This window comes from Mesoplodon bidens (genome assembly GCF_964165515.1).
Source record: "Mesoplodon bidens genome assembly, chromosome: 2".
NCBI classification, from domain to species: domain Eukaryota; kingdom Metazoa; phylum Chordata; class Mammalia; order Artiodactyla; family Ziphiidae; genus Mesoplodon; species Mesoplodon bidens.
The window spans coordinates 90,900,841-90,926,991 of NC_138177.1; the positions used below are offsets into that span (position 1 = coordinate 90,900,841).

Genomic DNA, 26,151 nt, shown 5'->3' on the forward strand with positions numbered 1-26,151 from the left:
ATTGTCTTTCCTGCAGCTCAGGATGCCACCCATCCCATTTCCCTTTTGTATAAAGTATAGGGCTGAGGCAAAGATCCAAACCGCAGAGCCATGCTGGAGAGGAGCAGGTTGCCTGCTATGCTGGAGGGTCCAGAAATGCTAACAAGACACACAGGAAGCAACGGACCTTCCTTTCATGGGGCCCTGATACCTGGTGAAACAAATACCGGTGTGAATACTTCCTGATCTTTTTGCTCTGCCAAGAAGGGAGAACTGAGGGAGTAAAAACGGGCAACATAGCTCATTTGTTCATTCGTTTACTCACTCAACTAATATTTATTAAGTGCTTGTGGTGCACCAAGCACCAAGGTTGGTTCTGGGAATTTGAAGGTGAATGTTATCACTCCTGCCTTCAAGGTATTTCAGTCTAGCAGGGAGAAAGACATTTAAACCAGTAATTAAACTTGCTAAGGTAATTATTACAATGGGGAGCAGTTTTGAACAGAAACAGCATAGCTGTGGAGGCCAATGAAACTCAGGCTGTTACTGAGCTTTGTAACCAGGAGCAAGGTGATTCATGCCTTTGATCTTGGTTCTTCATCTATTGTGGTGGTGGTGGTGATTTCCTCTAACTTGCAGATAATGTACGTGAAGTGCTCAACCGAGGGCTTGGCACTCAGTAAATAGTAGAGTGTGGATGTGCTTCAGGTGCTCACATAGGCCTGCAGGGCAGTGGGACCACTGAGTCCTGAGTCTCATGTCATGTGTGCAAGAATGGCTTTCACTGGAACACTGGGGCCCTGGAATGACAAGGAGGTGCCACTGACAGAATTTAGTACCCTATCACTCAACTTATCATTGTCATTAGGGTGTAAGGTTTTAAAGGAAGGACCACAGATGACAGCTCAAAAAAGCCCATTGCCATTTTTGTTCTCATTTGAATTTCTGACACTGTCTTCCACATGACTTTTGCCACTGAGCTCCTTGTTTACTTGAAGATGCCTGCACTTCCACCAGCCTCCTTCTCGTATAGGCCTTCCTTATATTTTCCTGTTGCCCTTCTCTCCACTCTCTGGTTTACTGTACTTGAGAGATATTATGTTTGGAAGTTATAGTTTTAATATATATATATTATATGTCATATATGTAATATATATAAATTATAAAAAGTTAAATAGAATTTATTAGGTCATTGCTGCCATTTTGTGAACTAAAAGCTATTGATTAATGTTTATTGAGTTCTCACTAAGTGATAGGCATCGCATATCTTGGCATTATATCAGTGCTTCTCAGACTTTAGTGTAAATGTATGTCACCTGGGGATCTTTTTAAAATGTAGGTTTTGATTCATTCGGTGTGGAGGTAGGACCCAAGAGTCTACATTTCTAACAAGCTCCTGGGTGATGCTGTCAGTCCATAAACTGCATCTTGAATAGCAAGGCACTGTATCATTTGATCCTCACACCAACACTATGAGGTGAATATTATTTTTCCCATTTTACATATGTGGAAACTGAGGTTAGAGGAATTAGATCATTTTCCCAAAGTCATGTTACTAGAAACTTGCCATGCTCAGACTCTAAACCCAGATCTGCCTCCTGATATATATTGTTTGGGCTTTGGAAGTGTCCTACAACACCCAAAGGTGATCTGATGATACCTGAAACAAAATGTATATTTTTGTTGACTATTTCTTCCTTTTTTATGAAACTTCTTTGCTAATTTGATTTCTTTTTATGCAGGACCTTGTATTACATAGTGATTCAGATGTGTTAGATTTTGTTTCTAAAGATCATATGTAAAGTTTATTTTATTTTTTAAATTTAATTTTTATTTTATATTGGAGTATAGTTGACTTACAATGCTGTTCGTTTCAGGTGTACAGCAAAAAAGTTTTGTATGATTTATTTGCCAAAATTACAGGTTAGGAAACATTGTACCATTGATGCAATCTGGTTTGAACACAAGAGGAAGTTGCTGGGGAAGGATCAGCGTGAGGAAAGGAAATCCTCAGGCTGATTTATTGTTTAACGCTCAGTGTACACAGTGTGCTACGCTTGTCACAGGCTAGTGGGAAAGGACGCAGCCCCTGTGCTTAACAGATCAGATATACTTTTTAAAATAACATTTTGACCTGCTTATAAGATTAATATGGTTCACAATAGAAAATTTGAGCTACAGAAATGTAATAGTAAAATAAAAAATGATCTAAAATTCCAAGTGATTTCATATTTTATTTTTATTTTCAAAATTTAAAAGAATATATCTCTAAATGGTGACCCAGGACCACATTTACAGAGAGCAGTAAGAGTTCAATGTGGCAATATATTGCGATAAATAATTTAAACACTATTTTTGGTTTTGAGGGGCAGTGGGAGTAAAAGGGGCAGTTAGGAGTCCCCCCAAAATTTAAGAAATGAGAATGCGCTGCTCAGCCAGCACTAGAGTTCTGGGGTCATGTTCCACTAAGGGTCCCAAAGCCTAGCCCAACCGGTGCAGCTGAGGACTGAGATTAATTGCGCTCAAACCCGGGCCCGTCGCCGACGCATGCGCAGTGTGGCCGCCGTGGCTCCGTGGGCGTTTCACAGGCCTATTTCTCCGGCAGGTTTTTGTGCTGTCAGCTGAAGGGCTAGGACTGCGACGCCGAACAGTTCCGAGCCTGAGAGGGCAGAAGGAAACCATCTCTAAGTGAAAAACACCTCGCGTCTAAATAGGCTTGGGGCAGGGGGCGGGGGGCGGGGGGCGGGGAAGGGTTTCAGCAGGCGTCTCCACACACTCACTTTAAGGTGCCAAAACATCTTTACGAGCAACTAACTTGGAGGAATAGGAACTATCTGTGGGAAGAGAATTTAGAGGGTGGACGGGGGTGAGGGGGTAAGGATCTCTGTAACTTTAAGCGTTGCGTTCTCAACATGCCCTTTGCCTTTTTTTTTTTTTTTTTTCTTTCCATTTCTCTGGGGAGTCCGGATGCCCCAATTAATCCTTGGCACCTCTCGGACCCTTTAAAAACTGCCCTTGCCGTTTAGGAGGTCCTAACAGGAGCCCCCACCGGATTACATTGTTCAGACACGCTCTCCCCAAACCGGGGAGGCGTCCGGAGAGAAGATCCCAGGGCGCCTGGGGCTGGGTGAGCTCCACCAACCTGAGGGCTCGTGGTAGGCGGGGGCCCTGGGATCTCCTTGGCCGCTGCCGCCCCTCTCCCCTCCCCTCCCCTCCCCTCCCCTTCCCCGCCCAGGCTGCCGACCCCAGGCCAGGGCGGCGCGCGCTCTCCCACCCGCGCCTCTGGGGATTCGCAGACGGCAGCGAGACTGGCCGGCGCGCTGGGCATGCTCAGTCGCCCGGCGCCGGGCTCGCGAGTCGGAAGCCTGGGCTCGGTCGCCGCCGCCGAGCCGGCCGGGGCGCACGAAGAGCGCGCGGGACTCGCTGCAGCGGCGGTCGGGCGGCAGCGGACCCGGGCCGAGACCGGAACCAAGCCCCGCGCGGGGCTCCCAGTCCGCCTGCCGCGGCTCCTGCTCCCTCGCACAGTCGTACGCTCGCAGGGAACGGGCCGACCGCGGCTGGCGTCGGGGAGGCGGAGGAACCGCAGCGGCCGCCGCTGCATCCTCGCCGCCTGCCCCGACCCGGCAGCGTCCCGGAGCCGTCGGGCATGGAGCCGTGGAAGCAGTGCGCGCTGTGGCTGATCCACTGCAAGGTGCTGCCCGCCAACCACCGGGTGACCTGGGACTCGGCGCAGGTGTTCGACCTGGCTCAGACCCTCCGCGATGGAGTCCTGCTCTGCCAGCTGCTCAACAACCTCCGGGCGCACTCCATCAACCTGAAGGAGATCAACCTGAGGCCGCAGATGTCCCAGGTAAGGAGGCCGGCGCGGGCGCCTCCGCCTCCAGCCGGCATCTCGCATTAATCAGCCGGCTAATTTCTTTGTGTAAATGCAAATATCTAGGTGCGTTCGGTTTCCCCTGCCTCGCACCCTTCTGCTTTGAGGACCACTTCTTGTACCTTGGCTTGAGATGGTTTAGCTCCTTAGCTGAAGGCTAGAGCCCTGCGTCCTGAGACGGTATGAGGATTTCGTAAGGGCTTTCTGTGAGGCGGGAACAAGCTGTCTTAGGGTCCCCTGCACCTACCTGTGTGTGTGTGCGTGCGCGCGCGTGTGTGTGGCGGGAGGAAACGAAAGGAATTTGATCCAGCTCTTTTATAGTAACGATGGAGAGGCATGAAAGGAGCTGATGGGGGTAATTTTGCCTTTAGTCTGTTCTTTTGCTTTGCGTTTCGTCCCCATGTTTTCTTGAAAGCGGAACCATGACATAAAGAGGACTCTAGGAAGTGGAGGGCGTTCCGGTACCGTTATCTGTACAGGAATGACACTGGCCAAAGGGCGGAAAAGGGATCACAACAAGGCGGCTGCCCCGAAAGCCCCCTGAGCTTGTGGCCAGCTGGCAAGCTACATGGTTGGGTTTATAGCTAGTCTTAAGCCATGTGAGAAGGAGCAAGTCTAGTCTCTCCCAGCAGCGACAGGAAACAAGAAGTTTCGCTCCAGATTCCGCTTTCCTTCATTTAGTGGTTGCTCAGGTGGTGTGGTGCACTCTTGGCTCCTGTGGCTGGAGCCTTTCCTGGAGGTGCCTCTTTGAGGGGTTAAAAAAATGCAACTCCGGAAGGCTGTGTGCACCCTAGAGTAAACTCAAAAGTCTCAACTCAGTGGAATGGTAGTTTCTTGGTCCCGTCAGAAAGTTTGCATGCAGAAAGCTGTTAAACACAAGTCAATACATCTGTTTTCTCTTTCAGAATGTAAAAAACCACTTTCAACTTACAAGGGAGAGGAAGCAGTCCCTTCCATGACACACTTTACCACTAATCCTGAATGATACAGAGCCTCAGCTATTTAGCAACCAGAACAGTGCCTTTTACAGCGGAACTGACTTTATATAACGAATAATTATGTTTCTAAAGTTAGGGCACACACATTCCTCTCTTCTTGATGTCAGCATTTCATCAGGGCCCCTCTGCATCTCAAATTCTGCATCCCTTGCCTGTCTACCTTCAACCTGCTGGTCAGTGGTCCCCAAGAAAGAACAGGCTTGTAAGTGGTGAGAGCCATATGGTTTTAGAAGTGAGATAATTTACTTCGTACTCTGCCATGAGCCTGGGTGGTGACTGCTAACTCCACGGACCACTTAAGTGTTGTCCCAATTCAGGATATCCTGCCCAAGGGTTTAACAGACATTTCCATTAAGCTGGGAGTTGCTGCTCTCAACAGAGTTCTGTAGGAAGCTGCAGGTGATTATCCAGTCTGCAGATTCCCATTTTCCACCTGGCCTATGGCCTCAGGATGCCTTGGCCCCCCAGCAGGGAGTACAGTACTGTGCTCATGTCCTGAAACTTCAGTTGCCCGGAACCCCTAGGGGCTGTTCAGTAAGTTGTTCTCAGTAATGAAGTATTCTGGACAGCTGAGGATCTCCCTATTTCAACCTTCTAAGCTTTACTTGAATTGTAACAATGGATGAAATTTTTTTCAAAATTTTTTTTGCTCTTTCTTCTCCTTGTAGAATATAGTAGGTGTAATTTAATCTTTTTGATGACAAAGGATTGTCATTATAAGCATCATTAATGAAAATTGAGCACATATGCTGCTCTAAGAACTCTATTCCCTACTGGGAGTACCACAATGAACACCTCAGGATCCTTGCCCTAAAGGAATTGTTACACTGTTCTATCATATAAGCCACCAGGTTATAATGAACTAAACAGCTGAATGACCTTCCTTAGGCTGTTGTGCTTTTGGGTTCTTAACCCTGAGCTTTCTGGTTCCAAATTCAGTGCAGTAATTTTCTGTGAGTGCGGGCTTCTCCCAAAAGTGAACCGTGGAAAGTTAGTACCTGAATATGGTGATGTCTCTTTTTGTTGTCTTCTTGATTCTTGGCCACATTGCAGAGAGATAAGGTTTCTGAACAGCTGAGTGCCGGACAGGTGAGCTTGTATTATAGAGGTTGTCTTTAAATCCTTAAATGAGACTTAGTGCATGTTTTCATTAAATAATTCATTGATGTATTTAACATGCCTACAGTGACCAGCAGATACTATGCACTTAATAGGTGTTCACTATTAGCAAAATTACATAAAATATTTTTTTCTGCTATTGTCACATTAAGAGTACTAGGTTACAATCAAAATTTTAAAACAGTTGCAAGGTCTACAAGTTCCTTTGGGCTGACATCTCTATTTCTGCCTCTAACTACTCGTATCTTTCTTGGTGAAGGTTCTGGCTGCTTCTGGTTATAAGGCTTCTGTGCCATGAGCTCTATCCATACTATATAGTGAATAACCTAATAGTGAAACCCTGACATACGTCCCAGCAGACTTTACTCTTCTGAATTTAGAGCTGTCATTACTAGTATTTGTGGCTTTTGCCATGTCTAAGACTCATTCTGTCCATCCAGCTTAGGTTCTGTTGAAGATATTAACTTGAAATAAACTATTTCCTTTTAGCACCTGATCTTCTGAGCCAGGAAAAAACTGGAGGCTCTCACTTCAGAGTTTTGTGGTATTTGAGACTGTTATGAACAGATGTTGACACAAAAAATTTTAGCGTATAGATGTCTTGCTTACTGTTTTATTTTATTTTATTTTTTGGATTCGTGGGCCTCTCACTATTGTGGCCTCTCCTGTTGTGGAGCACAGGCTCCGGATGCGCAGGCTCAGCGGCCATGGCTCACAGGCCCAGCCGCTCCGCGGCATGTGGGATCTTCCCGGACCGGGACACAAACCCGTGTCCCCTGCATCGGCAGGCGGACTCTCAACCACTGCGCCACCCGGGAAGCCCTTGCTTATTGTTTTTAAGTTTTCAGAAAGAGGCTATGAATAGCCTCTTTCAATAAGAGTGTGTACCTCCAATGAGTGGGATTTATTCCACTCTCTTTGTTAGCCTTCTGTCTTGTTTGTGTTAAAAAATAATAACCCTGCAAATAATTAAACAATTTTAGGTTTGAATCTTGGAGTCTTAAGTTAATCAATTGTCCTCCAAAATAAAATTATAAATGGGACCCCGATTCTCTTACTTAGTAATTGTTCTTTTTGGCTGTGGACATCAGCCTTTTTTGGGGTCTTGCTATGTTGGTAAGACGACAATCTTCTTTAGTTCAAAATAGGTCCTTTTTTTTTTTTTAACCCTGATTTAGATTTGTTTTTATTAGTTAAGGTGGTAAACATTAATCACAGTTAGTTACACATTTAACATATTCCTTTTATTATAAAGAAAAAAGGTTAAAACCCAGATGATCATGAAAATCCACACGATCCATGAAATCTGGTCTCTGTATATACTAGACAGATTTATTTTTCATCTAAAATAGTGTTCTAGCTAGGATACCAAGCACATACATGACTCTGGAAGAGAAGAGCCTTCCTGTGCTAGTTGTACTGGGGGTGCAACGTGGAAGACTGTGGGTTGTGGGCTTGATGTCACTTTTGGTGGTTAAGAAGTTTTCCATAAATGCCTATAATTAACCATGGATGTATCATCAATGAAATTATCTTAATCTTACTATTTTGTAATTTTAAATTTTGCTTTATATTATGTCATAGGATGGGAATAACACATTTGATAAATTTACTGACCACTATGTACAGTGTAGATAAACTTAGAATTTTCTTAAAATGACTTATTCAGGTTTCAAGGGTTCCTTGAACAAATGTTTGTTCCTACTAAGTGCCAGGCACTGTTGTAGGCACTGGCATGGAGCAGTAAACAAACTCAATGGAGTCCCTGCCCTAAAAGGACTTATATTTTAGTGGGGGACAATAAATAAATAAATGGCTGTAGAATATGATGTGCTGTGAAGAGAGATGAACCTGGGTAAGGGACTAGAGGGAAATGTGATTTGATTTTATGGAAGGCAGTCAAGAAAGGCTTCGCTGAGGAGATGCCAATTGAGCAGGACCTGAAGGGAGTCAAAGAAGGCAGGAATGTGGATGTTTGGAAGAAGAAAATTCCTGGCAGAGGGAACACCAAGTGCAAAGATCTTGAGGTAATTAAATGGTGAGTAAACTGAAGGAACAGCCAGAAGGCCAGTGGGCTGGAGGACAGTGAATGTGGGAAGGGGTGGTAGGGATGAAGTGAGAGAGAAAATGGGGGCCAGATTTTTAGGACTTGTGGGCCATTGTAAGGACGTTCACCCTGGGTGAAATAGGAATCACGTGGCTTGACTTACCTTTTCAACAGGGTCACTCTGGCTGCTATGTTGAGAATAGACCACAGAGCAGCCAGGACGGAAGAGTCAGGCTGAGGCCATCATTTGGGCAAGTGGTGATGGCGGCTCTGACCAGAGTGATAGCAGGGCAGGTGGTGAGAAGGAATCCAACCCTAGGTATATTTTGAAGATAAAGCCAGCCAGGGTTTATTGATGGAATCAGATGAGCAGTGTGAGAAGAAGAGAGGAGCCAGGAATGAATCCAGGGTTTCTGGCCTGAGGAATTGAACTGATGGAGTTGCCATTTACTGAGATGGAGAAGATGGGAGGAAGAAGAGCTTTGGGGGTTGGGGGTAGGGAGAGGGGGAGGACACTCTGGAGCTAGTTATGTCTGAAATGCCCAGCAGGCATCTAGATGCTGAGCAGGCAGCTGGAGAAGTTGGAGATGGAGAGGAAAAGTTTGCAGTCATCAGGGTATAGGTTGTATTTAAAATCTCGGCACTGGATGATATCACCTAGGGAGTAGTGTAGAAAGAAAAGATCAGACGCGTGAGCCATGGGGCCTACCCATGTGTCAAGGGTAGAGAGATGGGAACCTGTAAGGAGTTGGGAGGGAATGGCCACGGGGAAGGAGAGAAGTCAGCAGAGTATGGTTCCAGCAAACCAGGTGAATAAAGTGTTTCTAGAAGGAGTGATTAGACACATCAAATGCTGCTCTTCAAGTGAAAAAAGGATTGAAGATAGAATATTGTATTAAGCAATGTGAAGTTCTTTGGTGACCTTGGCAAAAACAGATTTGGGATGTGATGGGCAAACCCTCCACTGGAGAAGAGGGGCGAATGGGAGAGGATCTAGATCACGAGTATAGACATGTGTTAGGGGGTGATTTTGCTGTGGAGAGAGCAGATAAATGGGGCAGTGGCTAGTAGGGGAAAAGAGATCAAGAGGGTTTTCTTATCATACAGAATTTTTATTTAATACCTATTATAAGAACTCTTTTAAGATTTAGACAAATTTTATCATATGGCCACTTGTATATATGTGTATGTGTGGGAAAAATATGTATGTATATAAGAAAATATAAATGAAATATATTTAATGTTTTTTTCCACGGAGCACCATGTGTTGGTGATGCAGCATTTCTAAAAGAATTCATCACTTTTGTCCCCAGGATTTCCTTCCAAGCTCCTAACACACAGTTGGGTTTTTATTGCTGTTACTACTTCTTAAAGTTAAAGAGAGCTTTATTTCTGCTATACATAACTGTACATTGTTTTAAAACTGTGATTATATGAGTTTTAGCATTAAGGTGTGCTTCCCAAATGCATGTCTGCATCCTCCCCCCTCCCCCCACCCCCACCCCAGGTACTGCTCTGTGAAGATTACTGGGTTATACGGAAGAGAGAAAAAAGGCTGTCATTGTCCAAAAAGAGTGGTGTGCCAGTTATATTTTTAGCCAGTCAGTTCAGAAAATAATGTCATTATTTAACCTTTCTTCTCAGGAGTCAGTAACCTCTTTGCCATTTGTTGGATTATTCTCTTGGCCAGCATAAATTTAAACTTGACACCGATCAAGATCTTTTCATGTGAAGTAGCTCAGGCATCTTAAGCACTTGTTCTGTCTGAATACTTGATGGCTTAACCTGGGCTCTCAAGGATCCAAAGCCTGGGGTAAAGGATTGAAGTGCTGAAACTTTATTGGTGAGGTGCAATCCCATGGTTGTCAGAGTGAACAAAATGAGCAAGTGCCTTTTTTTTTTTTAAGATGGGGAAAATTATATCACGTTTGTAATGCAGATAGGATTGATCCAGTCTAGATCACCACTGATTTCCTAATTTTCAAATACAACATACTCTTTTTAGATTATTTTTCTTAAACTCACAGTGGCAATTTACATTATTGACTTTTCCTTCCGTCCCGAAACTCTTAACTCTCATCACACTATACTCTCCCGGTTCTCTCGTACCTTTTAAATATTTATTTATTTATTTATTTGGCTGTGTGGGGTCTTAGTTGCAGCACGTGGGATCTTCGTTGCGGCATGCGGGCTCAGTAGTAGCGGCACGCTGGCTTAGTTGTCCTGCAGCCTGTGGGATCTTAATTCCCCAACCAGGGATCGAACCCGATCCCCTGCATTGGAAGGCGGATTCTTAACCATTGGACCCCCAGGAAGTCCCTCTTGTACCTTTTGTATTCCTTCTCAGCTTCCTTTGCTGGCTTCTCTTTAAACATACCTTAAGAATTTTAGAGTTTTCTCCTTCGTTGCCTTTTTTCGTATCCTCTTCCCTGTATCATCTCATGACACTGTGGCGTTACCTCCTTTTCATACCCTGATGGACCGCACGTTCATGGTGACAGCCTGTATCTGCCTGTTTTATGCCCCCACCTCTATGGTTACAGTTACTGCTTGGATGGAGGGATGAGAATCACATGATCAGAGTTCACTGTGGAAAGTTCAGCGACAGCAGAGTGAAGGATGAATTGGATGGGGTGGAGCTGGGCATGAGAAAGACTCCTGCTGAAGCTCAGTTAGGGGAGGAGGAGGCCAGTGGATGCGAGGCCAGAGAAGGGGTGAGAGTGGAAGCAGAGGGAAGCATGAGAAAGATGAGAGAGAATGAAGAGTTGTACTGCACCAGGCTTTGGGACTTCTTAGGTGCAGTACTAGTGGAAAGTATCTGGGATGAGCCTCAGGTTTCAGGCTTGGGTGGCTAGGGGAATAGAGAGGAGGTACAGATGTCAAAGGGAAAGGGGCACAATCAGTTTTGGATGTTGAGTTTGAAGTTGTTACTAGTTACCTTCCGTATTCTGTTTCAAGCATCCTACTCTCTTACTAATCCTTCCTTTCTGGATTATTCTACTAATACCTAAAATTCAACAATCTTTTGAACTGTTGGTCCCACCACCTCTTCACTGCCTTCATGTCTTCATTTCCCTCCTACTCAGCTTAAATACCATGGTCATTATAGTTACTTCCTTAGCTTCTCTTGGTTGGTGATACTCATTTGGGTAAAATATAACCCTGGTTAAATCCAACTCTCTACTTACTCCCTGCCTGCAATTCAGCTGCTGAACCTGATGGATGGAGGAAAACCCATACCACCTGAGTGCTCGCACTTTAAATTCACGATCCCTAACCTCAGGTGGGCGCCTCAGGCAACCCAGCCATCTGACATGTCTCTAGACCAGACATTCTTAAGGTGTGATCTGGAGGCCTCTGATAGTCCCTAAAATGCTTTTAGGGGTTCCCTAAGGTCGAACATTCTCTTTTTTTTTTAAGAAGATGTTGGGGGTAGGAGTTTATTAATTAATTAATTTATTTTTGCTGTGTTGGGTCTTTGTTTCTGTGCGAGGGCTTTCTCTAGTTGTGGCAAGCGGGGGCCACTCTTCATTGCGGTGCGCGGGCCTCTCACCGTCGCGGCCTCTCTTGTTGCGGAGCGCAGGCTCCAGACGCGCAGGCTCAGTACTTGTGGCTCACGGGCCTAGCCGCTCCACGGCATGTGGGATCCTCCCAGACCAGGGCTCGAACCCATGTCCCCTGCATTAGCAGGCAGATTCTCAACCACTGCACCACCAGGGAAGCCCCAAACATTCTTTTAATAATATTATTAAGACACTGTTTGCCTTTTCTCACTCTTCCTTTCCCACGAACGTATAGTGGAGTTTTCCAAAAGCTACTTGCTGCTGACCTGTGATTGTGTATGTTTTAAAGATTTCTCATTTTAGAATTCCAGTATGTTCGGTATTGATAGATATAACCCCTATAAATAAAAGCTGCTGAGGATTCTCACTCATTATTTTTTTAGGAGTGTAAAGGGGTACTGAGACCAATTTGAAAACTGCCCTAGACTGTTCAATTTCTGACTCTCCCAGATGCCTGTCTGGTACCTTTTCTTCTTGAACCTGCATCTTCATTCTCCCTCTCAACTGGTGATCTTGCTTCCTATTCCACCGAGAAAACAGACACAGTCAGAGGAGAGCTTCCTCAGGCGCCCACCTTCCCGCATCTTGCCCGTAGACGATGCTTTCTGTCCTCTTCTGTGGGTGAATTATCAATGCTCCTAGCAAAGGCCAGTTCCTCCTTCACTCTACCTCTGTGCTTTCCTACATCTTCCGTTCTCTCCTGGATCTTTTTGTTTGCATGCACAGGATACATTTTCAAGGTAGAGCCACAAAGACTTGCTGATGAGCATTGGGTATGATGGAGAGTGACTAAGGACTCCTAAAGTTTGACCTGAACTACTGGGGCAGGTCAGTATAACCTCCTTATAACTGTTCCCATGGACCATGGGATAAAATCCAAGCTCCTTGGTAAGCATTGCAGGGACCCGTGGGCTGGTCCTGCTTCATGTCTCAAAGCTCTTTCAACTGTGCGCTCCTGACCTTTTCGTGGCTTCTCAAATGAACTATGCTGCTATTGCGTTTGCCTGTTTCTCTACTTGAAGGGTCCTTTCTCATTAGTCTGAAGGAAGACTTGGTTCAAGGGCCCTTTGCAGTGAGGGCCACCTAACTCCTTCTGTAGGTGTGGCTGATCACTTACTACTTTGTGCCACGCTGTATAGTGTACATGGGTGGAGGGCAGCATTCCTTACACTGTTTTGCAATCTTTTTCTTATCTCTCTCCCTTCCAGGCTGTGACCTGCTTGAGGCTATCATAGGCTTTTACATTTATATACATCTCTAGAATTTGACCCAGGGACTCATACGAAACATGCATACATAAGTAGGCATTAATGAAACTTATTGAAAATGATAACTCTTAGTTTACTACCTTGTCAAACACACCTATATAAAATATAATACGATGTGCTAAGCACTATCTCATTAAAAACCAAAACATCTGTTCTTTAAGTGGAATTACTAATAATAGCAGATAACATTACTCTGCTACTTACCACCTGAGTGACTTCCAGAAAGTGCCTGAACCTGTGTGTTCTTCAACTTCTTCATCTCAAAAGCAGGCGTGATAAAAGAACCCACCTCCTGGAGTGGTTGTGAGGACTGAATGAACTAATTATCCCTATGCTTGGCACATAACAAATGCTCAATAAATGTTTACTACTTTTACTGCAGTTATTACTACTGTTTCTGCAGAAACACTCCAGGCAGTGTGTTAACACTTTCCTTGCATTATGTCATCCAGTCATCACAACACCATGAGATGAGCGCTGATATTCATCCCCGCCATACTCTCCAAGGCTAAGAGGAGTTAGTAACTTGTACTAACAAGTGGTGGTAGAGGCAAGATTAGAATGAAAACATTTATAGTGAACTGAGTTCCCATCCACAAGGCTATTGGCATATCTGAATGTGAACTGTGAGGAATTTTTCTTTTTTTTTTCACTCTCTTTTGCTCTCGTGGCATTCCTGTGGATGAATGCTGTCATTGGTTTTGTGGCTGTTGATTATAGCACCTCCATACTGAGTTGGATATTGAGTAATAATTTTGGTTTAGGGTATTGAATGTATCAACTGGATGGTTTTATACACATTTATCACATGAATCAGTATAAAATGGGAGATAGGCTTTTGACAGGTATACAGTGGGGAAAGGAAAAAAGCAGATAGAAAAACTAAGGAAAGTTAACAAAAGGAAAGGAGAAAATGAGTGTATGCTGGTCCCTTTCGGCCTTTTAACACTGTGCCTCATGACAGCTGGTCTCGAGCACATAGTTTAATGCCCTACTCTTGAGCAGGGTCAGGACTGCTTACATTTCCCTGGGCAACAGGAACACCATTGTTTTAAATGGCATGTTTTCAAGGGATTGTCTTTTTTTCCCTTTTATGTATTATAATCATTCTTCTTGTAAATTCACAGGCATCTATTGTTAGCTGTTAATTGGAATGTTATATCCCACTCTTTTTTCCCCTGTTAACACAGACCCTGAATGGTATTAAGGACAGTCACAAATTCACATTCTGCCTTTCCCCAGTCTCAGGCATTTACAGGACAGAACCATGAAAAGCGAAGGAAGCAGCTACTTCTGAATTTCATGGAAAAACTATTTTAGAATTGTATTTTATGCTGCTATCTGAATGTGCTTTCAAAATATGTGTTGCAAGAAGTGTAGTCAGCTTTTGAGCGGTTTGCTTAACAGGAAGCCGGCAGCATATGCTGCTCACAGGGGAGTGCCCTAAAGGGTCAATTAATATGGAATATTTAATGAAACACTTGATACTCACCTTCCATGATTTTCAAAGTGCTTGTCTTAAAATAGGTCTGGAACAGCTGGCCCGAATAAACAAGCATCATGCCTCTGTGCCCACTAACGTCAGGAGCCTTTTCCTGGGGGTGTGGTTTAATGAAAAGACTTCAGGCCAGGAGTCAGGAGACCCAGGTTCTAGTCCCAGCTCTGTATCTGACATGTGACCTTAGCAAATACCTGCTTCTCTTTGTCTCCACCTTCCATACTTACAGCAATGATAGAAAATACTTACATATACGGCAATGTGCTAAAAACCAGCTAAATTTTTTACACATATTTAGGTCTCACTTAGGAGGCATTACCTTTTTTTTTTTAACATCTTTATTGGAGTATAATTACTTTACAATGTTGTGTTAGTTTCTGCTGTATAACAAAGTGAATCAGCTCTACGTATACATATATTCCCATATCCCCTCCCTCTTGCATCTCCCTCCCACCCTCCCTATCCCACCCCTCTAGGTGGTCACAAAGCACCCTAGCTGATCTCCCTGTGCTATGCGGCTGCTTCCCACTAGCTATCTATTTTACATTTGGTAGTGTATATATGTCCGTGCCACTCTCTCACTTCGTCCCAGCTTACCCTTCCCCCACCTAGGAGGCATCACCTTTCATGAGGAGAGCTTTGGGACAAGCCAGAAATGTTTAAATCCCAGCTCTGGTACTTAACTTTCCCAAGGTCATAGAATTGTTAGTTTCCTTGCTGAGTCTCAGTTTCCTCCTATAATAGGCAAGAAATAGTAAAATCTACTTTGCAGGATGTGGTGAGAATTCAATAATATATGTAAAATGCCTGGGCATAGTAGGTATTCGGCAAGATTTTATTTCCTTCCTTCTCCCCCCACCTCCTTGATCCTCATAAGAGGCAGGAAGAGCAAGGTCTTATCTCTGCTCTACAGAGAAGGAAACTGAGATGTGCACTGGCTAAAGGACTTTTCTCAAGGTCACGGATAGGAAGTGGTAAAGACAGGACTTGAGTCCAATTGTCCTAATTCCAAATTCAGTGAAGTTTCCCATTCCTGCTACCAAGCTCAGCTGATAGATGGTGAATTGCATGAGCAAATGACTGGGAACATGCTTGGAGAAAGCAGGGCCTGTTCTGCAAATGTAAAATGACATTATTATTTTGCACTGAAGTTTGCTGTATTTAAAATAGAAACATCTAAAATAATGAAACCAGATTTCAGTTATTTTAGAGTCTGATTATCTAGTTTGTGGATTATTGGATTTTTGGTAGTTTCAAAGCTCTTCTGCTTTCTGTTTGGTTCTATTTTCATGGAAATTTGTGCATATGATTGATTGATTCATCAAATTATCCATTTGTCTGCTAAATATTGGGCTTTGTAGTAGATGCTGAGGATTCAAAGGTGAATAAAACTCAGCCCCTGACCCTGTGTTGCTTTTAGGCTACACAGCATGGATTTTACCTCAGACATGCCCTTATAAAGTGGGGGGATGGGAAGGGAGGCTTGAGTTAGAGTGATGGGCATGGTAAATGTTTGGTAGGTGGGTGATGCTTTTTTGGATGCATTGTTGATTTGCTGATGTTCAGGGCATGACGTTAACATCACAGAATGGATTATGTGTGTGCCTGGCCCATGGTGTATCTCTCCTTTCCATAGATGTTTGTCTAGTACCTCCTCTTGTGTGCAGGGCACTGAAGGCACAAAGATACGTTACACGGAGTTTCTGCTTTTGAGGGGTTGGGAGAAAGCAGATTTGACCCTGGAGTGAGGCTTTTTCAAAAATGAGAAAGGAAGTAAGTCACTGGATGCTACAAGGCCAGTGCAAAAGTGCACGCAGCTGGCTGAGAGAGATGAGACCCGGAAGAGGACAGACATGAGTGGTTACTAGAGAGGAAGAAGGTTTGTGAAAGAAAACTAGGTGGGGAGAGCGTGTGTGAGACGGAGGATGTACAAAGACATTCAGACTTAGGTGATGTCCCCAAAGAAGGCAGTTATTCTGAGCACTGATAACGTTAGTACCAGAGTAGGGCTGTACCGTTGGTATTTGGCCGTGAAGATGTTCAATTACATCTGCCTGGTGTGTGGCCTGGAGCATCAGAGGATGGCCTATTCTCTTGAATATCTTAAAAGCTGAGGGAGCAGAGACTACGGAGTCAGACTGCTTAATGGGCATGTAAAGTAAAGCACGGAGAGCTGGAGGCCTGCTCACTCTGCCTCTAACCTCCTGGCTTGCCACCTCTCCCTCCCACCTGTCAGAACCTTTCCTTATCCTCCCTGTGCTCTTCTGTTGATAGACATCTCCTCCTTCCCTGGTCCTTTAGTCCTTGGCTGTATACTCCAAAGTCCTGTCTGGATCTGTGCGGTCAGCTATTCCACTTTCACCCCAAATCCCGTTCACCTTCTGTGACCTCAGATGGGCCAGCCTGGAGCATCCTTCTCCACAGGCTTTCCTCTTCTCGCGTGTGAGCTGAAGAGAGCTGTCAACGTCAGCACACCAGCCTGTTTTTACTGTCCAGCTTCACTGTAGCCTCATGCTGTTTTTCTCACCTCTTTGCCATGCCTCATGTCTTTTTGGCTTCTTCTCATTCCCTCACTCAGATGGCCGACCCTCTAAAGCCACACTCCATGAGTCCCTGACTCTCCCCCAGTCCCTGCAAGTTCACCTGGTTCTCATCATTACCACCCAGCCCTCCTGAGTTTGGACTTGGCCTCAGTCTATCTCATCCACTACCCATGATGGTGACCATTATTACTGTCATGAGAGGGGGCAACTGTTCCAAACTTTACAAGTTACATTTGTACATTTTTTGACCTTCTGACTACCAAGGGGTCTTGTAGGGAATATGTAATCAATGAAAATCCCAGAGGCAACCAGGTGTTATGAAAACACTGAGAAGTTAAACTCTGTGCACTAGCAGTACTTCTTTTGGTTTGTGGTCTGCAGAGCCCAGGGGTGTGCTTTAGTGAACATCCACTGACAAACCAGAAGCTCTCAAGCCATTTTTATCAGTTCCCAGCAGGTCTGAGGCTGTATGTGCCCCCAGGCAACCAGCTCATAGTGACTGCTTATTTTAGTAAGCCTTTTCTTTTATGGTAATATTATCATTCAATTAGTGCAACATTCACTTAATCGTATATGTGGTGCCTGACAACAAAGGAACGTGGATCTAGAATAATCCATCACTTATTGATACTCCAAAGTGTAGATTCAGCAGAAGATTATTAAATTCCCTGGCATTTGACCTGCAAATATGAGAAAGTATTTGTTGGCCAGAGAAATTTAGTTAGCTTAGTTCATAGGCAGCCACACAAGAAATGCTTGACTTCAGATTATTTATGATGACAGAGTACTTGGCAATAGAGTCTTTCATTTGCCCATAAACTGTACTTGGAGATTCAGTAGAATACAGCTATTCATCCGCAGTGAGGGGGAGAAGCAAGAACTGAGATTTCTGGAGCTCAGAATGAGCACCAACATGAAAAGATTTGGGTGCTTCCAGAGACACTGTTTAAGGAAAGAATGTGACATAATTGCTGTTTATCAGTTCCATCCCAGTAGATTCTAAAACATGAAGCTGGATTCTTGAGCACAGTTATGCAGCAGCCCTGATAGTTAAACCTTACTGAGTTTTCAGTCTTTTCGAATATATAGTTATATTTAATGACCTTAGTTAAGAGAAAGGTAGTAAAATTTGGTAAAGGGTTTAATTTTTTCCCTTCAGTGTTTAATACATGATGCACCAGTTTTAATAATACATGTAAATTAATTTCTTACCTAGCTAGCACTAAGCTTTTTGGCATCCTTGCCCATTTGATAACTACCTAAAGCCCTCCTGGGTTTTATATAAAATAAACTAAGTAAAAAAGTGCTTAGAAAAATAGCACTTATTATTAAAAAATATATAATAAAGCCCTTCTCTACAAAGAAGAGATAAAATGAATGTCTTAAACTTCATGTAAATGCAATAAGCTAAGCTTAATTTATGTAACCATTAGAGTTCCTACATTCTGACTTCGAGGCTGAGGACTTTTAATTTACTCCCTATTCTACTACACAGCATTGTGGGCCTTGGATACATCAACCTGGCTTTGACTCCTAGCTCTGCCACTGACAGTCTTGGGCAACTCTGATCTTGGGTTTCCACATTTATTAAATGAGATAATACCTATTTGTAGTGTTATACAGATTAAATTAATTGAAGTATTGCATATTTTGTCACTTGGAAGGTACTCATAAATGTAGGTTCCATTCCTTTTCATTAAGCCTGTTTTTTGTTTGTTTGTTTTCTGTTTTTTTAAGTTGAAGGAGATTACTGGTTACAAGTTAAAATGAGAAAGAGGGAGAGCTGAAAGTTAGGTTGGCAATAGTAAAAACTATAAATCATGGACTCAAGAACTCAAAAACCATGTTAATCTTGCACTGTGGAGAATGCAGCCAAACTAATTCACATACTGCACAAGGCTCTGGAGAAGGTTAGTTTTGTTTGAATCGACCATTATAGTAACTAATTTTATTGTTCAAAGAGTTATACAATTATGGAGCTGGAAAAGTCCTCAGAGAATTCATTTTAAAAATGAGCAGTCTAAGGTTCCTAATATATGCAATGATTTGCCCAAGGTTACTTGGTTTTCTGAATCATAGCACATTATTTTTCTCATAACAGAATGCTAATAATGACCCAGCTCCTCAAGAGAAGTTTAAATCGTGTTATTCCTTAAAAACAAACAAACAAACAGATTTAAAGTACTCTTTAAGAAAGATTGGAAAGTGCTTAAGTTCAGAATTTCTCATGTGAAATACTTGTTATAAAGACCTTATTCTCTCCCATCCATCTATCTACCCATCCATCCATTGGCTATAATAGTAAAGGGGAATCACTGAGAATGGGGAATATAAGATCTCAGACTTTGGAGCTCAGAATGCCCTGGGAGAATTGACAAAGCATTGAGAAATGGTTAAGTAATAAAAATTGTGAAATCGAAGATCTGTTGCTTAACAGAGTAAATTCTCAGCTATCCAGAAACTTAGCCATCCAGAATCACTCAGTTCCTAAGAGAGCTTGATATTTTGCCATTTCAATCCAGATGACACAAATGTGTCCCACACTCCCAAGAGTATGGATGTTCATTAATGGTGACACCAAGACATGTTATTTCTCCTAGAGTTCCATGAAATTTGGGACCATTTGTTCAACTTTATGTTCCTAGCTCATACCTGGCACAGAGTGAGTGTTTCTGTGAATGGCTGTTGAGTGACTATTTAATGAATCCCTAACATTAGCCTTAATATTGTTTGGACAAGAATGTCAGATATTATTGTGTGCTTCATTTTAATCAAAGGATGCAGAAAATATAATTCTGCCAGTCGTGTTGCAGTGGAAGGCAGTGTGGTATATTGAAAAAATGTGGACTTTAGCATCGGACTGGCCTGGGTTCAAATCATACCCCACTGGCTGAGTGATTGTGGGCAAATCCCTTCATCTGCCACCATCTTAGTTTTCTTGCTTGTGAAATAGAATTTTTCCTAATCTTTACAGGGTGGTGGGAAGAGCAGGTGAACTCTGATGGCAAAATATCTAGTACAGCACTAGGACACAGAAGGCACTTAGTAATAATGGGAGGCCCTTTGTCTCCCACCCCATCTAATCTTTTCATGATATAGGGCTTTTCCCACAGTTCTTTTGGATGGATAATCTTTTGTTGGTCTTTGGCAAATCTTTCTTTTCTGTAGTATTCTTTCTGCAGACTTTTTTTTTTTTTTTTTTTTTTTTTTTTTGCGGTTCGTGGGTCTCTCACTGTTGTGGCCTCTCCCGTTGCAGAGCACAGGCTCCAGACGTGCAGGCCCAGTGGCCATGGTTCACGGGCCCAGCCGCTCCGCGGCATGTGGGATCTCCCGGACTGGGGCACGAACCCGTGTCCCCTGCATCGGCAGGCGAACTCTCAACCACTGCGCCACCAGGGAAGCCCTGCAGCTGTTTTATTTAGGCCAATTGAATCTAAGCTTTAGAATAGTGTAGCTTTAAAGTGATGTAGTCTACATAATTTTATCTATCTGTTGGTGATCTCATATGTGACAACTGTGACACAAGTAGAAAAACAACACTTTACCTGGAATTGGGAGACCTGCATTCAAAATCTGGTTCTATTACTACCTAGCTTTGTGATCTCTGAGCCTCAGTTTTCTCAATTTATCTGAACCTCCACTTTTCTCTGATAACCAGGGGGTGGCATTGTATAGGGAAGAAGACACGGGCTTTAGAGTTCCGGTTTTGGATGTGCTACTAATTAACTGTATGATCTAGGGCAGGTCTTTCGCCTCTCTGTTTCCTCAGCTGCCTGTTGAGAGCAGCACCATCCATGCTGCAAGTTGTTATGATTAGATGAGGTAAGGTATGATAGGTTACTGCCTCAGAGCTTTGCGCGTTATAAACTCATAATCAGAGAGCGGTAATAACAATTCTTCCACTAAATACAACTGTGGTTAGTATTATTAATGCAAGTTTCCCTAGGTGGTTGAGAGCTTCATTAAGAGAACTTAATCATTACAGCTGAATATTTTAGAAAAGACTGAGTAATTTCTCAGGATCACATAAGAAGTGATGATGGAGTAGTATGTAGCTGTGAACATGATGACGAATCTGCCTTCTTAATATGCTCCCTGTTTATATAATTAGTCACTTGGGTTACTTACAGTTCTTCTCATTTATAGATAGCATGATTATAAATGCCCTTGTACAGATTATTGCCCCTCCTCTGCTTGGATTATTTCTTTCAGTTTTATTTTCCAAAGGGAAGTTTCCAGGTCAAAGGATATAAACATTTTTGCAGCTCTTGTTACATACTGGCAGACAGTTTGTAGAGAAATATTTTTAATGGACAAAAAAGGGCAAATTTCCAAAGTCTTGGTTAAAAACAAGGACTCTGGTGTCGTTTAGATTTGATTCGTATCTCAGCTACTTATTTGCTGAATGAGCAAATTATTTAACCTTACTAAGTCTGTTTCCTCATCTGTAACCTGGGTTATAAGTAGCTACCTCACAGTAACTGTCAAGTACTTAGTTGGTGCAAGGTGTTTCGTGCTCCGCCTTCACTGTCGGTCTTAAGCCCGTTTGTGCTCCTCCCCAGCTCAATCATTTCTCACCTGGACCTCTGCCTCCTCTGAATTGGTATATACCTTATGCCAGTGTGTTCTCCCAACTGCATCTTCAGTCTTAAAAACAAAACAAAACAAAACATAAATCTGATCATGGGAACCCTTTTAGCACTCTCAGAAAGCTTCCAGTACTCTGAGGGTGAAATCCAAAATCCTGCATAGGGCCCTCTGTGATCTGACCCTGCCGTCCTCTCCAGCCTCAATTTCCCTCTCTCTCTCTTGTTCATTCTGCTGCAGCCATCTTGGGTGTTTTTCCATTACCAGAATTTGTCACCCCGCTTTTTTTCTTCTAGACTTGAGACTTGCCATTTTGTCTTGTTTCTTGGTTTTTAAATTCTCCTTTTATACAGCTCATCATTGGTGGAGATATTTGCTTCAGGACCGATTTTCCTGCTAGACCTAAGCCTTATGATGGCAGGGCCCACTGAGATTTTACTCACTGCTGAATTCTGAGGACCAGCACAGTGCCCAGCATGGAGAACTCAGTAAATCTTTAGGAATGTATAAATAACTAAATATGTAGTAACTTATTATTAGCAATAAACACAGGAGAGAATAATTTTGGGTATAATTTGTAAAAAGCATTTGTGATTTCACATTGCTCTGTGAAATTAAATTGTCTAGGTGTTTTCCAAGGACCTTTTAAAAACTTGAATATATCTGGTAGTTAAGATCTTGCTTGCTTTTTTCTTATATAATATTTCATGTTCATGAGGGCAAGTCTGAAGAGAAGAGGGCACATTCTTGTGTCAAGCATAGTTTAGCATCTAGCAGTCTTTCACCTTCTCCAACACTGTTCATCCAAGACCTGTAATAACATTACCTGAGCCATCGAGGCCAGGCACAGAAGCATCCTGAGCCAAAGAAACAGCAGAAGGACTTGGCGAAGATGAGCATTCCTAAGAGATTAGATTATACTCGGTCCATTTCCTTGCACTTGAGACCTCCAACCATTTTGGCTTGCATTTCCCAGAAGTGCAAACTATTTTATATTATGCCGTTAACTTCTGCAAGTGCAAAACTGCATTTTGTTCATTCAGAAGTAGAGTTCATTCTCTGGATTTATGGAACTTGTACTATATTCACAACTCTGATTAGGCACTGAAGGTGTAACAGAGTTCAAGTGATAAGCGAGGTCTATTTTGGAGGATAAGCTCTCTCCCCATCCTTTGTTTCCCTATGGAAAAACTTCTGTTATAGTGTTAAGAGTAGTACCTGTGTACATGCAGCTCAACCTCTTCTGGATCTTCTTTTTGAGACCTACTTACTTGCAAAGAGGATGGTGGTTTTCTGGTCTATTCTCGTTCATAAGGTAGGCTAAGCAGGGCAGGTTATGTCCAGGCGGAGGCTTACAGTATTTTTTGGAGGGGGAGGGGAACAAGAGGAGAACATGCATCCCTAAGCCACACTTTCCAATATATATTAGCTTTTATCAATAAAAAGTTCACATATTCATCTTATTTCTGTATCTGTTTTATCTATTGCTCATTAAGTTTCTCAACAGGAAAGGGGAACATTTATTGCTTTGCCTTTGAGGGACTGTGAAGCTTGTCATGGCCTAGCCCACAGGCAAATGACTTCACCAGACAGCTGTTTGTGATGGGGCTTTAGGCCTTAGCAAGTGCAGGATGCACTGATCCTCACTGGGCTGTTTGGGTGAGCTGAGGCACTTGTATGTACTTTGGGTTTTTTTGCAGGTTCAGCTTGGATTTCTGTTGCAGGTGAGGCCAGGGAAGGGGTTGGATCTTTTTAGTTATTTCAGGTGGAATAGCACTTGCTGCTTTTACTGTGTTTCAGTCAAAGCTGCAGGCCAGGACTTCAAACTACAAAAATGATAAAATTTCAAGGGTGCTGTTATGTGGGGTTCCTCCTTTGAATTGTGAGAATGAGGCTAAAGTAGGAAGTGATAAATTGGCCTCATCACATTCAGTTAATTTCATTCCAGGCCAAACAGAGGAAGGCCCTGGAGAGAATAATCATAGGTAAGTTTTGGTTGTTTATCTAAGATCTTAATAGACCACCTATCATATGACCAACCTTAACTGACCTACCCACCCAGCTCGAGCAGACCAGGAAAGCGCTATCTCTGCAGCTGGGCAGGCCTCAGAGACAGCCCTGGAGGGAGCTGAGGCACACAGTGCCTAGCGGGACAGAAACAGTGCTCTGACACTCATAATAAGTTCCTTTGCTCTGTGAAACATGACTTAGATTTGCTCTGGATTTGTTACTTAAGTTCCCACCATTGGATCATAGAACCGTGGCTTCACCTATAGAAGAGTTGTAGATTTTCTTAAGAAGCAAATACAAAGGAAGAGGAACATCCTTACTTAAGCATATGCTACATTCTTGGGTTTAGATAGACCAATGAGTCAGTGAAATTATTGCAAAGCCAAACGCTAAAACGGTGATTACAAAGTCCTGTGCCTGCAATGCTCAGATTTTAGAGGTCAGGTTTTCTTAGGAAATCAAGGAGGTACTAGAGTGGTTTGAAACATATGCTTGATCTTATCAGAAAAGGAGCAATGGTAGACTGAAAGGACTAATTAAGCTAGGAGAGAGGTTCACATCTTAATGGGAGAAATGAAGGGAAAGGTGAGGTCTTAAGCCAGAATAGACAGGTACAAAAAGGAAAGGAGATTCACCCTAACAGCAACAATTAGAAAGGGTAACGGACCTGTAGAAATATAGGTCCGTATGGGACAGTTTATGAAAGGTTTCCACAAAGATCCAGAAAATATTACGAAGTGCCCCTTTAAAGATTCAGCTAGAATCTGAAGTAGGAACAGCTGGAAACTAGATGTTCCTAGCTCAGAGCTGGGTGTGGTTTTGCATTTTGTGTACTGCATAAAGATTTTTGCTAGTAGAGGATGAAATGCAACTGACTGTCTTTTCACTGTGGATCCAGGCCAGGTTTTACTTATGCCCCTGAGGGGGCACCTTCTTCTGTTGTGTTTAAAGCCTTGTGGTGGTGGCCCTGGGATAGTAAAACCTAGTGGTTACAGAAAATTTGCATTTGAGAGGGAAGCACAAAGTACTGAAGAGTTCATTAAGTGAGTCTCAAGGTGAGGGAGCTACTTTAATCAGGCCAGCAAGTATCACCTATGCCCTGAAGGCTCCAGCTCAGATTCTTTACGAGTTACAGATTCTAAAGGAAGGCACGGGAGACAGGAGGCATGTTCTAGGCTGGAGTGGCCTGATGGGAGTAACCCCTGGCTGGGATTATCTAATTTGGGAAGTAAACTGTTCATTTCTACCCAACAGCTCTAAAGTGGAAGAGAAGGGAAGGGATTGGCCTCTGAGTCCTTCTCAAAAGAAAATGGGATCAGCAGAGAGAAATTAAGTAAGAGGGATAGGCCCTACTTTTGGCAAAAAAAAAAAAAAAGGAAAGAAAGAAAGGTACTGAGGACCTGATCATTAAAATGTGTAGAAACTCTAGTGCCTTGAGATGCCCATGCAAAGATGTAGGTCCTTACAGACCTCCAAGAGTGTTGGAATCTGCTGAAGTTGAGTTGGAAGAAATGTAGGGGAAAAAAAGACAATCTTCCTTAGGAAGCACTTTATCACAAAGCCCGAAGCCCGAAGCAATTACACAGAAAAGGTAGTTGCAGCAGATGCTGTGGCTCAAGGCTAAACATTCCTGCTTATAAAAGATTGTGGAGATGCTGATGGTACTAGGCAGAGCCTGCATTCATTCACTATGTGAGTGCCAGAAAAGGGGGGCTCAAAGAGCAACTGCAGCTAAGAAGCTTTGGACATGAAAGTTGGGAAAGAAAGATTCCACAATTATGACCTGAGGGACCTGGGGCTGCCACAACTGCGCATTTCTAAGTTTTAAAGAAGGCACCTCAGTGCCACTCTCTTAGAAGAATGTGCATAGTTGGATTTTTACCTCTGTGTGCAAATGCACTGGGCCAAAATTAGCCGGCTTGGAGATTTCTGAGTTGAGCTTTTTTTTTTAGAATTGTGGTAAAAGACACATAACATAAAATTTACTTTTTAAACCATGTTTAATGGTACAGTTCTGTGGCATTACGTACATTCACATCGTTGTGCAACCATCTCCAGAACTTTTTCATCTTCCCCAGTTGAAGCTCCTTTGTTCCCATTAAACGACAGCCTCCCCCTGACCCCTGACAACGATCATTTATGAATTTGCCTGCTCTAGGTATCTCATATAAGTGGGATCATACAGTATTTGTTCTTTTGTGACTGGCTTATTTTAATTAGCTTAATATTATCACAGTTCATCCCTGTGGTAACATTTATAAGAATTTCCTTCCTTTTTAAGGCTAAGTAATAATCCTTCTCATGTGTATACCACATTTATCCATCATGGATACTTGTTCCCTAACTGAGTGTTAAGCTCTGGAAAATTGGCCTAGTATTACAGACATCTTGGCAAAAGATCGTGCTCTTCTTGTTGACCTGCCATCTCTCGCCTCCATCTCTCGGATGCCCTGGAGCTTCTGCCATTGTCTTTGGAAGCAGTTGAACGGGTCTGGATTATATCAAGTACTGGGTTCTGGGAAAATTTTGCTTGGGATAGCTGCGCCCAGGCCTGAGGTTTGACTTCTTTTAAAATGTGGTGGGTGTGGGCCAGTCACTTGTAATGCTTTGGGCTCTTTAAAAGTAGGGGCATACAGAGACTTGAGATAATAATGAAGTTTTAAAG

General features: G+C 43.1%; 1 protein-coding gene across 1 annotated transcript in view; it reads left to right on the forward strand.

Annotated features, from left to right (window-relative positions):
• Positions 1-3,343: 3,343 nt before the first annotated feature.
• The window catches only part of VAV3 (vav guanine nucleotide exchange factor 3), a 407,347-nt gene continuing 384,539 nt past the window's right edge, over positions 3,344-26,151 (forward strand). The window contains exon 1 of the mRNA XM_081216948.1: positions 3,344-3,829. Coding sequence (XP_081073074.1) covers positions 3,626-3,829 — 204 coding nt within the window. The 5' untranslated portion in view covers positions 3,344-3,625. The remainder of the gene's footprint in view (positions 3,830-26,151) is intronic.